The following is a 13630-nucleotide window of genomic DNA, read 5'->3' as shown; positions in this document are numbered from 1 at the left end:
ACTTTCCCAGCTACCCTTCAAATTTCAATTTCCCTCACAAGTACCATGCAGGAGAACAATCCATAATCGTTTAGTGCAAGACAGATGTAGGCCTTAAGCATGCCTCTTTTACACTGTGCTGGCTGCTGAATGGGCTCACTGAATACTTATTCGAATGTATGAAGCATAGGTGTTAACACCTTTGAAACCAAAGGCCAACTTCCCTTGACATTTTTGGGAGACTTAACCGTACATTTGTGCATGGACAGCTGAGATGTGGAAGGCTTCCCCTGTCCTTTGAAAACAGTAAAAAATGATTTATGTTTTTAGAAAGAATTGAGAACATTTTATTTTTCCATGGCCGACATTAAGACTCATCAACATCCTCCTATTGATTAACTGGGCTCGATAGATCCGATGCCAACAACCTCTAATAAAGCTGATTTAAGATTCAAGTCCAAGTCGTAAATAAGTCTCTCTCTTGGCTTTTAATACCTTGTTTTAAAAAGATTTGACGGTTCATGCTTACGTACAAGAGCCCGTATCATGTTGTAGCAGTTGTTGCCCTTGGAGCAGAGGGACAGAGGAAAGTGGTTGGCCCTCTGACAGGCCAACAATCCTGCGGTCTCTTAAGCGGGTCTGACCCACCGCATATTGTTCCCGGTGAGAGGATGCTGGTACGGTCGCTGCAGCAAACCCTCGGCCATGACCTCGCTGTCAACTCTCATAAACACATTCTCCTACATCCACACTCGCATATACACGCGCACTTATTGTTTAATGTTGCGCTGAGGAGCCCTCCTACAGCTGTGCAACATGTCCATTTGAGTATTAGACTTGAACTCTGACCTCTTGAGGTGTTCGTGGCTTGGACAGGTCGTTCGCAGAGCCTTTTCTGACCTGCTGTGCTCAGTATAATGCACCAGCAGTTCTTTTATTAGGTCAAGCAATAACACCACAAATATTTTAATAAATCCATAACAGTCAAACGCTAATTTAATCTCTAATATTGTTGTAATACATCCGCCCCAGTCTACGGTAACTGGATTTGAAGCGAGTTAAAAGAGCTGTTTCAACTTCGGAAAATCCGCACAGGAAGCGCACAGAGCAACATCCTTTTCTCACATGTCAAAATAAAGTGAAAAGAACATTTAGGAAGGCAGTTTCCTCTGCCCTCTGCTTCACATTAACGTGGTTTGACTCTGTACAAATTAAATTAACTCTCAAGTGCTGTTGAAAGCAGAATTATTTCGATAATTGAACGTCTTATTATCCCTAAATGATAAATCCAACCGACTGTCTTGATTGATAAATGCACAAACTCTTTGCTTGCTCTTTACTGATCCCATTCTCTAAACACTAAGACCCTAACATGGGTCCCTCTTTCCGGCCATAAATCCCCTTGGTCTCCCCCGCCCTGCATGGATGTTTTTGAGTGATCCACGTGGAACTCATCCCATGGTGGCCCCCGTTTCCTGTTCTAAGTTAGACAGGTCAGGTTGAGCGGGTCACACTTTGTGATCAGCTCGAACAACATCACGGCTATCCATCCTTCTACCCCTGCTGCTGCCTCGCGCTCGGGCCTTTGAGTATGTGTGTGTTTGTGAGTGACAGAGAAAGAGAGTAAGAAAGGGTCGGGTGCCCTTTAAAAACATAACCCTGTTGATGCAAGTTACCTCCACTACCCTGCCACCTTTATGTGTGTATTCTGTATTAATTCATCCAAACACTCCTCTCCTCCTGACCTCTCCCCCTCATCCGTCCTGTCCCTCACACCAGCCCCTCTTTTCTTTTCTTGTCTTTCTCTGTTTATCTCTCACTTCCCTCATTGTACTGTAGTCGGTCATGGCAGAGGAATTCCTCGAGGAGTTAGGGGTGGTTGATTCAAGCACGGCTGAGGGGTCGCGGGGTGTGTTTTATTGTTGGAGAAAGATGTATTCATCCACTTTCTCTGGAAGTATTTCATTATAGATCATAGCTTTGTGGGGAGAAACATCTCAAGAGATAAGGATAGTTTGATTATAAGATGCAACACATCCTGCATCTTTGTCTTTAACTGTGTTATTGTTGAAGCTCTGCAGAGAATACAATGTTTTACATTGAAATGTTATACAAGAAAAGATGCCTTTTTAAAGCACTGCTTGTTATTTTTCTGCAAGATCACCAGGATGTGTAGTCTGCACTTGCTCAGGGATTTGCCTCCTCCACAATCCTGCCATCTGGCCCTTAGTTTCCCAAAGCCTTGAAAGAGGGGCTCTCCCACACCTACTGTACCAAGGATGTGTGTGCCGTGCGTGTCCTTGTTTGGGAGTGATAGAGTAGAGCCGAGAGAAAAGGATGGAGTCTGAATAGGATGGTTTTGAGTCTGCTGGAGAGCAGGCCCGCATGCCAAAAAGTGTGGGAAACAAAAGAATAGAGAACTGTGGCAATTTAAGAAATGCACACGAAACACAAAAAGGAGCATGAGTGAACAAAAGCCGGCCCCTTAAAATTGTGTGCTGGTCAGTGAATCGTAAAGTCCCGCTTCTTCTCCAATGAAAATAAACCCCCCGTTCTGGGTTGCCTCTCTGTTTTGGGAACTCTTTTGAAATGCAATTAGCATTTCATCCAGGCCCGACCGGTTACATGCAATGAAGTAATACCCTTTCTAATTTGGCCCTTTGGTCTGCGAGGCTGTGGAGAGCACAACCTTGTTTAATCCCCTGAAAGTGCTCTTCTGTCTGCCTCCATCACCGTGTGTCATACAGGCTAATCAGTCAGCCAATGCTCCGACTAGAAAGCGCTCCAAATTGTTCACGCGCTAGTTTCTACTCAATTGGAAGAGCTTTCCTTTTTCTGTATTCCTTTCTTCCCACCGCTCCCGAAGAAGAAGGGAAAAAAATCGTGTTTTTAGTGAGAGATTCGAGATGGCGTTGGCTCAACTTAAGAGCAGCCGACCACGGCCGCGAGGACAATACCTCAGGAAAAACTCTCCCTCTCTGTGTTTCTTTTTTCACAGTAAAATGCACACTTGATTGGCAGCCTCTTGCCCCTGAAGGAGAAATGCCTGGTTGAAAAGTATCGTCTGACAATAGCTGGAGGGCTGACCTCATGCATTTTTGTTCTTTAGAGGGGTTTTCATTCAAGTGTTTTCTAGTTCCCCTTACGTGGAATGGCATAATTCGGCTGCAGTCCTGCACCTTGCCATCCTCATTTCTAAAAGTATTTCTCCCACTCCTTGTTAGGCTAATGGTAGGTTTTCTTGTTTTCCTGCTTAAAATAAACAGAAATCTGTTTTTGGGTAAAGCTCTCCAAAATAAACCCAGTGAGTAAAAGAGTTGTGTCAGATTTAATGATGTATGTTTTAGCTGTACTCGCTTATTAAGTTTCTTAATTTCTTCCCCCCAACTTCCCTGCGGGGCGAGAACATTCACTGATCTATAAATACCTGAGGCTGAAACTACATGTGAAGTGCAATTATGGGCTCGCGAGTTGACCTGGTATGGCAGCCGCGGCTACGCCGGGCTGAGAACGGACGGTGGGTGGTTTCTGAGGTAGGGCCCGACACATATTGGGCCGGTGGCATCGCTTAGCGTGGAGTGCAGCTCACACAGAAAACAATCCAGTAAACATAACGCAGGAGGTCGCCACGGTTTGCGGCCAAACACAAAGCCTGAGACGTATACATACAAACTGAACTAATGCAGCAGCTTTCTATGAACAGACAAACATTTTTTAAAATCTTTTAAATAACTCATCTTTTTTGCAAGATATTTTGAAAGAACGCCGCCTCCGGCTGCTCAAATTAAACATTTGTCATATTTAGTCTGCACCCTGAAAAACCCCAGCCATCCCACCACAGGGCACTTCCATTTTCCAGTGTTTATATGCTCAAAGAAGTGGCTGAGCAGTCACCCTGTTACATAACAAATAAACATAGATTGATGTACTGAAGGCTTCTGATCACCTTTTCCTTTATGCCTTTATACCTACTACATCATCTGTCTGTGTGTTGCTGTTTACTTATCTGTTTATCTCTGCCAGTGTCACTCTGTGTGTTTGGTTGTTAGTGTGAATTTGTCCTGAGGAGACGCACAAACGTTCCAGGAACAGTTTTATATTATTTGATGTTAATGACAGAGCAGTTTATTTTTGTGGCCAGACTGACTCCAGATCACCGACCAAAGCTGTAAGATTGATGAATGAGATGCCTCTGCAGGCCTCCCACTGTCAGACAACCGGAGATCAATTTCTATGTGTGTGTGTGTGCGCATGTGACTTACAGCCAGATATGACCACAAGCTCATCACCAAGGGCGCCTTGGGACCAGGGAAGCCTCAGGGCAGGGATGCCTCATGGGAAAGCCCTTGATTAAACCCTGTTATCCCATACGTTCATTACCAAAGAGGAAGTAGGAGTATTACTTTCCTCTTTTAAAGCTTCCAAAACAGAATATCCTCTGTTTAATAAGTAGGGGAAAGAACCTCACTATGATTATGGAGGCTGGTGCTTTACTTCAGGAGGCTCCCACAGAGCTGAAAATGAAAGTAAGAGATGTTTTTAAACAAAATTGACGGCAAAATTTAAGTCGCTCACTGTCAAACATGACAACCTGACGACGCATTTGTGATCGCCTGACTGCGCACAGCACATGGCACGTTCTGTGCAGTGAATCCTGCAGTGTCACGCTTACTATCATCCTCTGACTGCGAAGTCGCGCGGTGAATAATTGATGCTAAAGATTACGACACAGAGGCCACCGTCAGGAGAAACCCTAGAGGCATCAGCGCCGAGCACTGACCCCGGGAGCAGCCCTGCAACCAGACACCTCCTCAGCACCTCTGACAGGGATATCCAATAGATCAGGGAGTGAGTGTGTGTACGTGTATGTGTGTGGTGTGAGTGCAGTGTAATAGTCTTTCAGAACCAGGCTCCTAACACCAGGAGGCTGCACTAAGAGAGGCTGACAGGTGACGGGGTCAAACCGCCGCTGACCACTACTGATATTATCACAGTCACTGGTCATGGTGCTTATCATGTTTGAGCCTGCAGAGATGCTGTCAGGTGGTGAGCGATCCATCACAGAGATACAGGAAGAGGGGTTTGTCTCAGAGAAGAGGGCGGTGATCAAATGTGTGACAGAGAGAGATTAAAAGACGGAGAGGAAGGAGTGTAGACACTTAGAGGATACTCTCGACGTAGTATAGTTGTGACTGCGAGTACAGTCGTGCTTGTGTGTGTTGAGTTTGCGTTACTCCCCTTTGCTTTGATCTGAGCTTAGCTGATGGAACAAGTGGACTTAGTAGCACTCCTGTTGCAGCTCAATGCCCAGCGCTAAGAAACTTTCCTGGCAAGCTCAAAGCCTGCTTGTGCAATGCGAGCATAATTCTCAATGATGCTGCATATAATAAAATAATAAAAGCAGTTAGTTGAAGTATTATGTGTTGAACAGTTATGGTTATTGTGGAAGCAGGGCAAAGGTCAAGGCTTAACGAGATTCTGATCTGATAATCTCATTCAAACAACAGCTTTAGGAATTTGTACCTAATTGTTTAAAAAGACTGATGCATGATTGTTCCAGGTCTGGATGGCTGACAATGACTTTACATCGTGCTTCTGTTATGGATGAACACAAAGTTGTGCATGACATACTTCTTGATATGGTTGATATTAGCATATTTATTGGACACCGTGTCTGTTCCAGGAACTAAAAGTAATTCAATATATAAAAGAAAAGTCAGCTGAGCTCAGAGTCACAAAATAAGTCAATAAAAGCGAATTTGGATGTTCAGAATGTGAACTCTCTTTAGTTGTGGTGTTGTCTGTGGCTTGTTAGAGCGCCAGTCCTGGCCCCAGCCATCATTTTCTTCTCCTCTGGCCCAGGATATTTGTGATGGACAGTCTGTTTTCATGCATTTTAGAGCTCTCCAGTGTCCTGGCCTGTCACCCAGCTGTCTATCTGAGCACGGAGACCTTGCATTTTGGATGCATATGCTGACTCTCTGGCAAATGCATCCATATTTCAACATGTGTGTATGCGTGTGCACGCATACGACTGCGTCTCGTGCACCTCGCTACATGGACTCTCAGCCTTATCAATGTCAGAGGTCTGCGCCAGAATCTCCATGTGCCTTTTGCTTTGACAGACAGATCCTTGGTGTTCTGCAGCCCCTGGGGTCAGGGCTGGCACAATGCGAGATGCCAGCACAAAAACGGCCCTGCAGCGTAGAAACAGACCTGTGTGCCATCTGCACAGCTTCTGCTTCGAATTAGGCCCTTTGAAGGAAGTGCCGCATATGGGTCAGTGGAAGCAAAAGGGACCACGCTTCTGATTTGGAGAAGGGGGTTAGGAGGTTAGATGGTGGGATACTTTTGAGCATCTATCTTAAAGATTGTTGCAAAGAAGGGATGTACGGCAATCATTTGGATGTTTGGTTTTGCTAAAGAAAAATTGGGATAAGTGAAACCTTTAATTTTAAAAACTGAGAGCAGACATAAAGAGAGACTTGGATTAAATGAAAGTAGTTTTATTCAATGTGATAAAACTGTGATGATCTGGTACGGTCATGAGTGCATACAACTCAATCAGACAGGCAAGTGGACACACTGTAGCAGGTGTTCAGCTGCTGTGACATTGCACACACCCTCAGGTGCACTGTTACCCATGAGAGTGTAGCCTAGACTACTGTACTCACACTGTGTCCAGATCCAGTGAGATGGTTATAACTTTTCATTCAAGCTCTGGGTCAGCGGTGCAGGAAGTTCCCAACCGCAGGACGGAGAGCAGGGCGAGTAACAGGATTTATTCAGCCCCTGGCTTCTCATTGTCCAGCACCACACTCACCTCTCTTTCCCCATAGCCTCACCCTCTGTCCCCCACTGTCCAGCCCAGCTACCCACCCACCAGCTCTTAATCCTTTTTTGATGGATTTCCCAGCAATCTCTCCACTGCTGGCATGTGGGGGACACATGCACACACACACGACCAGATGCATGTGCTCCCTCTCTTTCACACACACTACGCTTTATTGTCAATTAATTAAAACTTAATCGATACACTTATAACTGATTCTTCTCTGTGAGTTGACAAGCTGATTGATGGACAGTTGCAAATAAAACACCCACCAACCCTGAGAATAAGTCAGATTGATGTAACAGTAATGGAACATATGAAAAATGGGATATTTTCAATGTCCAACTTTCCTAAACGATTTCTGCTCATGCAAAAAGAACCAAACAGCATGACTTCATCCACCGTAGCTGCTGATGATGTCCTTTTTCAACCTTGTAATTAAGAGCAAATTTTTTTTTTTAAAGACCTTACGTGTTCATGCTGTTGGCAGGGCTGTGTGGTACAGATTATGAATGGGATGGGTAAAAGACAGCAGGGAGGGGAGAGGCAGGACGGAGTAGCCGCAATTTAGCTTCAGGCTGGCTCCACCCCGCTCATCATGCTGTGTTGTTTTGTTGTGTTAACCATGACAACTGTCTGAGTGGCTCCATCCAGCTTTAGGATTATTCTGGGTGAGAGGGCTGAGCGGAGGACAGATGAGGAGATGAGACAAGAGGAGTGGAGAGTGAGTGTGATTGGAGGAAGCAGGAGCGCAGAAGAGATAATTAGAGAGCAGGATTATACGGGACTGTGTCTACTGAGTTACTTAAACTTCCTCGAGTGATCACATTTACTCTGCATGACATTTAATATCCATGTGGTCAAGAGGAGTAAACCTAACAACAACTGCTTTAACAGTTATGACAACATGAGGACAACAGCTGTTTGAATTATGGCGTAATGTTATGAATCATTTAGACCACAGTGACCAGCAGCAAGTCTGCCAGCCAGCCTGACTGCACATTTTATAAAGCCAGACCTTCTCAACATCTGGACACTCAATACTGCCTGGAGATCAGATTAGTTTGAATCTATACTGACTGCACAGCTCAGCATTCATTAGCATTATATGGGAAGTCATTTCTTGAAATTAACATGTCTATGCATAAATTATTTTTATCCATGCTAGAATATGTTTTAGACGAGAGCTGTTCGCTTGTCTGCGAAGCCACATGTTTTATTTTACTTTAAGTTGTCTACATCCTCCATCTCTACCATTAATACTGTCCATTAAAGGTCGCTATGTTAAGACTTTGATCCGAGTTTTTCTGCGCTATTGGAAGCGTATATGTGCTGTATGTATGCACTGACTTTACTTAAAATTAACTGTCTGTGGCTTTCTTCATTTGCTCCATATTAACCCATACTGGCCTCTGATTTATTTAAGAACAACCATCATGTCTTTTCTTTCATCTTTTTTTTAATATGTCCTCCATATGCTTCCCTTTCTTTGTAGGAATGCTCCCTGTCCTCCTGCTAGCTGGGTTGATTCTGGCTCTGTCCATCCCTGGCACCACGTCCGAGTCGGCCACGCTGCGGTTCCTGGGGCAGACCGACTTTGTTGTCAACGAGAGCAGCACAGCTGTAGTCCGTCTGGTCGTGGAGAGAGTGGGAGACCCCGTCAATGTGACGGCTCTGGTTCTGGTAGGACATGGGACCAGCTCATCATTGATGACTCATTGTGTGTCTGTACTCAATAACCTCAAACAATGTTATTTGTTTGTATCTAATCACCTCGCTGCACGCTGAGCCGTAACCTTTATGTCCAGTGAAGGAGAAAAAGAGTGGGTTATTTTATCTAAAGCAGACAGTGGGCAGTTTGCAGACCCAGTATGTCTACAGAAACTGTCTTTGAAAGATTGGGTTTTGGCTTTATGTCCTCCACATGGGGGCTAGCGTCAGCTGCTCACAGTGGGTGTTTGGTAAGGCGAGCTGGCCACACAATTGAGTGTGATTGGGGGTTTTCCTATTCTTCTTGATGTCTTAACCATATTTCCTCTTACTTTTACTATTATTACTGGGCAAATGCTGTGTAATGTCAGGCTTTCTTTCAAAGACATTAATCGGCATAGACAGAAGAATATTGCAACTCAAGATCAAGCAGACAAAGACAACAGTGTAAAGGAAGAAAAGAGACAGGAACATCATATCGGCTTACTGCTAGCTTGAGAGCTTGAACAGACGAAAACATGAAGCCCGGGGCTTCCTATTGGCTCAGTTGTCTGATCATGTACCTGCAGCATCTCTTTTTTGATCTATTGTGTCGAACTGCCGTCTTCATCTCTCTCGGGTCTCCTCTGTGTTTTTCCATTTGCTCTTTCAAATACATGAAAAAAAGATTCTCAAACAAACACGGTTGTGTATTTCTTTGTTTCATTCAGCTAGAGGGAGTCGACACAGGGGACTTTGAAGCTGTTAACGCTGCAGCCTTCCTGCTGTCCACTGAGTCCAGTAAGACCATCTTCATCGCTGTGAAAGATGACGACTTGCCTGAAGCCGACGAGACATTTACCTTTAACCTTACACTACAGGTAAATCCACATCCACAACTGTATCTATATACCTACATTTCCTTCACATTTTTCATTGTGTGGCCTTGATGTGCCAAACGCACATGAATGGATAAAGACTCCTTCGCCTCTTTCTCCCTCATCTATTCCCTCTCCTCTCTGGGACTCTGAGCTTTCTCTCCACAGAGTCCCACTGTTCAGATTCTGCCCCTGACTGTCTTAAACCCTAACCCCAACAGCTAAGCAAAAGAGAGTGGGGGCGGCAGCCGCTGTAAGCCTGGGAGGCTCTGAGCTGCAGGGTCTTTGAAGTGTCTGCTCTATAGGACTTTTCCAGGGCCGGCTTGGGTGGGGCCTTATGTTGTGCGCGTCTCTGAGGTTCCCCAATAAAAGACACCTTTGTGAAAAGAAAATAACTTTGACAGCCAAAGCTTTACAACACAGTGCATTAAAGTGATTCCCTCATTCACTGTACCCATTGACTTTGATGGGCATGTCCGTTCCATGGATTTCACTTCTGTGTATGTGTATGCATTGCAGCCGACACACTATTGCAGATGAAAGCACTGTCTGTTACAATGAATGAATGGATTCACAATGCAGTACATTTAAATCATTGCTTGCTTTGTTGCAAAAAGACCAAATCATCAGTAGATGAGGGTGCTATAACTGAATTCTGCTCCAGTTACTGTAACATAAATCTATTCAGTAAACAGATGACTTGCAGTTACTGCTCTCTGTAGAACAAGAGAGACATTTTAAGGTTAGAAAATGATTTTTTATGGGTTTTCATTGTAAATCCCTGTCAAAGGACTTCCCATCACAGCCCAGAATGCCTTACACCTAGAGACTATCTCCATGGTTTCATGTAGCCTTTAGCTGTCAAGTTTGATTGATGAGCTAGGGGGGTCTGGTCCTGCCGTCTGCCGGTCCTATCCCTCACTAAAAGACATAAGACAAAGCTTATTGTGAATCTCTCATTGTAAGCTATCGAAACAGCAACAACTCTGCGCAGCTGCAACACGAGAATTATTTTCACAACATTTTAAATTCCACACTGCATTTTGTCACAACTGGTGAAAAATCCAGTAGCGTAAGCCCGTATTTAGCCTGCCACTAGAGTGAAAGACCAGCTGAGGCCCACTTAGCCCTTCTGTTTACACTACAGCGGAAACAAAGCTTTGGCCAAATGCTACCCTATCAGCTTACTGACGGACTGTCTGGAGGATGAATGTGTACTACAGGGGGAGTCATAGATCAATCACAAGGAAGAAACAAAGGGATGATGAAGGGACATTTGCTGACAGTTAGAAATGAGTATGACAGAACAAGACTTGTTTTCTAGAAATATTATAGAACTGTTGTTGTCTGGAGCCGGTGTTGTGTGTGAAGGAAATTTTTATGTTAACCTGTTTGCTCATATGTTTAAATTTCTTTATATTCTTTATACTATAGAGTCAATAATCATGGTATAATCAGCTAAGGTTAATTTTAAGGATATGTATTGTCTGCTCCTCTCCAGGGTCTTGTGCATGATTTACTGCTCCTTCTGTCTTAGAGAGATAGTTAGTGGCCTTGTCTGGGCGAGGGGTAAACTTTAGATAGTCAGCTGCCTCAGCTAAAGTCATAACAATAACACCTTACTTTGTCTCTGTGAGAGGGAGTTCTTTCTGTAATATATAACATACACTGTGAACCTTGATTCTGTGTCAGTCAGCTCGACAGCTGCGTTCTGTGTAGTACTGGTCTGACCCAGCTCGAGTTGTTCATTGTTTTTACTCATCTTTTAATATTCTTCAATTAAATGACATCAAAAGACATCTATGTTTCCCAAAGAACTTTATTGGTCTGGTCATCAGAAATTGCCACCACATTGTGTACCAGTGCTGTGCAGAAACAGACAATAGAAACACACAGGGTTGAAGCATGAATCAGGGGATGTAAGGCATATGTAGTGCTACATGCATGTACGATAGCTTACTTTTTACAGATTTCTACCAAATGTAATTACAATAATAGAAGTAATGTGAATGAAAATATCAACAAATCAAACTTCTGCAGATGATCCAGACCGTAGCAGCGCAACTGGTCTGCAATCAACCCAAAACAGCACACGTCACTCCATCCCTCCACTGGCTCCAAGTTGCCCCTCGCATCAAATTCAAAACCCTGTTGCTCGCTTACAAAACAGCAACAATAACAGCTCCGACCTACCTGAACGCCCTCATCCAGTCTCTACACTCCCTCCTGCCCGCTATGCTCTGTCAATGAAAGGCGCCTGGTACTCCCATCACAACAGCTAAAGACCAAGCTCTTTCATGAACCTCTGCACTTGCTGATATTGAAGCTATCAATGATGTTGACATCGAGGATGTTGTTGATGTTGATTAGGATATTCATGAAGACAATGATGACTATATTGACCTTGAGGATGTTGTTGATGATGACGCCCTGTACACTGCCTGTTGGCACCAGTGTTCGGTCGCACTTAAAGCTGGCACTTACTGACTTTGTTCCCTCCTGTCTTGATCGTTGCTTGTGTTGTATTAACTCTCAGGTGCACGTCGCTTTGGACAAAAGCGTTTGCTAAATTAAATTGTAACATTGTAAGATTGTCAAACTTTTATTATTACATAATGTAGTGATTTTGTGTCTGATTTGCTTAAAATTCAGGTTTGTTTATGTAGTAGGACCCTCATGAGTGTGTCTAAATGTGTGTGAGCAGCTTCCTGGCTCGGCCAGTGGCTTGGCTTTGTGAAAGCGTGTGGATTCTGTGTCTGCAAGTTGACCGCTACAAGAGCTCAGCAGCGGAAAAGAAAGCTCTGTTACAGCTGGGAAAAGCCCTGTTTGAATGGAGGGATGAATGCAAGAGGCCGAAGCACTTTCTTGTTTTTCATCTTCTCCTTTGCTTGTTCTCACCATAATACGCACGCACATACACGTTCGGCGGTTTTTCAATTGGACTGTACTTGGCTGAGAAAACGGAAAACATTTCAAAATGTTGTGTTTCTGTTTATCATCTGTGTCAAGACTCTAATATTTGATCATTTGTTTTTGGAAGTTCTGGCGGAAGCCTGTGCACTCGAGCTAAGACATAGTGGTTCTCAGCACAGTTGTTCCATGAGATGCTTGTGAAAACATTGGTAAGCTCACTAATGGAAACCTTGGAAAGTTAAACCAAATAACAAGGCTGTGGTCTTTCTCTTTAATAGGGTTCAGAAAAAGGGAAAACCCTCCTTGCACATCATCATAGGTTATGGTTCTCTTTGTTGTATAAGTTTGTAGTCAATTTGTTAAGTAACAAAACTCACAGTGTAAGCCTTGTAAGGTCACTGTGTGATGTTAAGCAAGCTGAGATTGTAAGTTGCTCAGGTCTTAGTGCCGAATCACAGAGCACAGCACAAGCCCTGAAGAGGTATCCCACTGGGAGATAACCTGACAAATCAACCAGGCTGAGACCAGCACTTCCTGCCTTTGTGCCTTCTCACCAGGGCCTCTCAGTGGGAGCACAGAAATTTCCCTACTACAGAGTCGGGGGAAGGTTGAGATGTATTTAAGTTCAAACTTTATATTTATCCTGGTTATATCTAACCATAAATTACATTCTCCTTGCTTTCCAGAGCTCCTCTAATGGCGTGACGCTGGGAACACCAAACAAGGCAACCATCACCATCCTGTCCAATGACAATGCCTTTGGAATAATTGCCTTCAACTCTGTAAGAAACCCCTGTCATCCACATGCATCTTGTCTTGCACCATTGTTGAGCACATTTATGTCCACTGATATTAGTAAGTAGCAGGAGAAAGTAAAGGGTTGCTGGAGTATTATGAACCCATTTCTGCTGAGAGAAGTTCAATCATGCTGCATTTGGTAGTGGGAGAAGTGACCATCCTCGTGGTTGTGAGTTTCCAGGGGCAATTAAAACCACAACACTTATCAGTGAGAATGTAAAGCGTTTCCATGGTAGCTGTGTGGTATATTGGGGACTGTTTACTCTTCCGCCCACACATAGTTTCATATGCTGGATGATTATTTGGCCTGCTTTGAATCAATAAAGGCGTCTTGGCCCTGGGAAAAGTGTTTATCTTAGAGTACTGAATTCATTTTAGTAAGGCATTTCTTTGCTTTAGTTTGCTTCTCCAGAATTACTTTAGATACGGCAAATTAAGCTTTGATTATGTAGAAAACACAAAGGGGATTAAATTTCCGAATCTTTAGACCACCATAGGGATATGTTCACATATTTGAACAGTCCAGAAAGTCCAAAGCAGG

At 43.9% G+C, this 13630-nt stretch overlaps 1 protein-coding gene across 1 annotated transcript in view; it reads left to right on the top strand.

Moving 5' to 3' along the window:
- Window positions 1-8308: 8308 nt before the first annotated feature.
- Window positions 8309-13630, top strand: part of adgrv1 (adhesion G protein-coupled receptor V1) — a 99913-nt gene continuing 94591 nt past the window's right edge. Inside the window, exons 1-3 of the mRNA XM_069683260.1 lie at window positions 8309-8494; window positions 9232-9381; window positions 12978-13073. Coding sequence (XP_069539361.1) covers window positions 8309-8494; window positions 9232-9381; window positions 12978-13073 — 432 coding nt within the window. The remainder of the gene's footprint in view (window positions 8495-9231; window positions 9382-12977; window positions 13074-13630) is intronic.

This window comes from Semicossyphus pulcher, unplaced genomic scaffold (assembly GCF_022749685.1).
Source record: "Semicossyphus pulcher isolate SPU_LCO1_2020_fin unplaced genomic scaffold, fSemPul1.0.p SCAF_6, whole genome shotgun sequence".
Lineage (NCBI taxonomy): Eukaryota > Metazoa > Chordata > Actinopteri > Labriformes > Labridae > Semicossyphus > Semicossyphus pulcher.
This window is presented reverse-complemented; position numbering and strand designations above follow the sequence as displayed.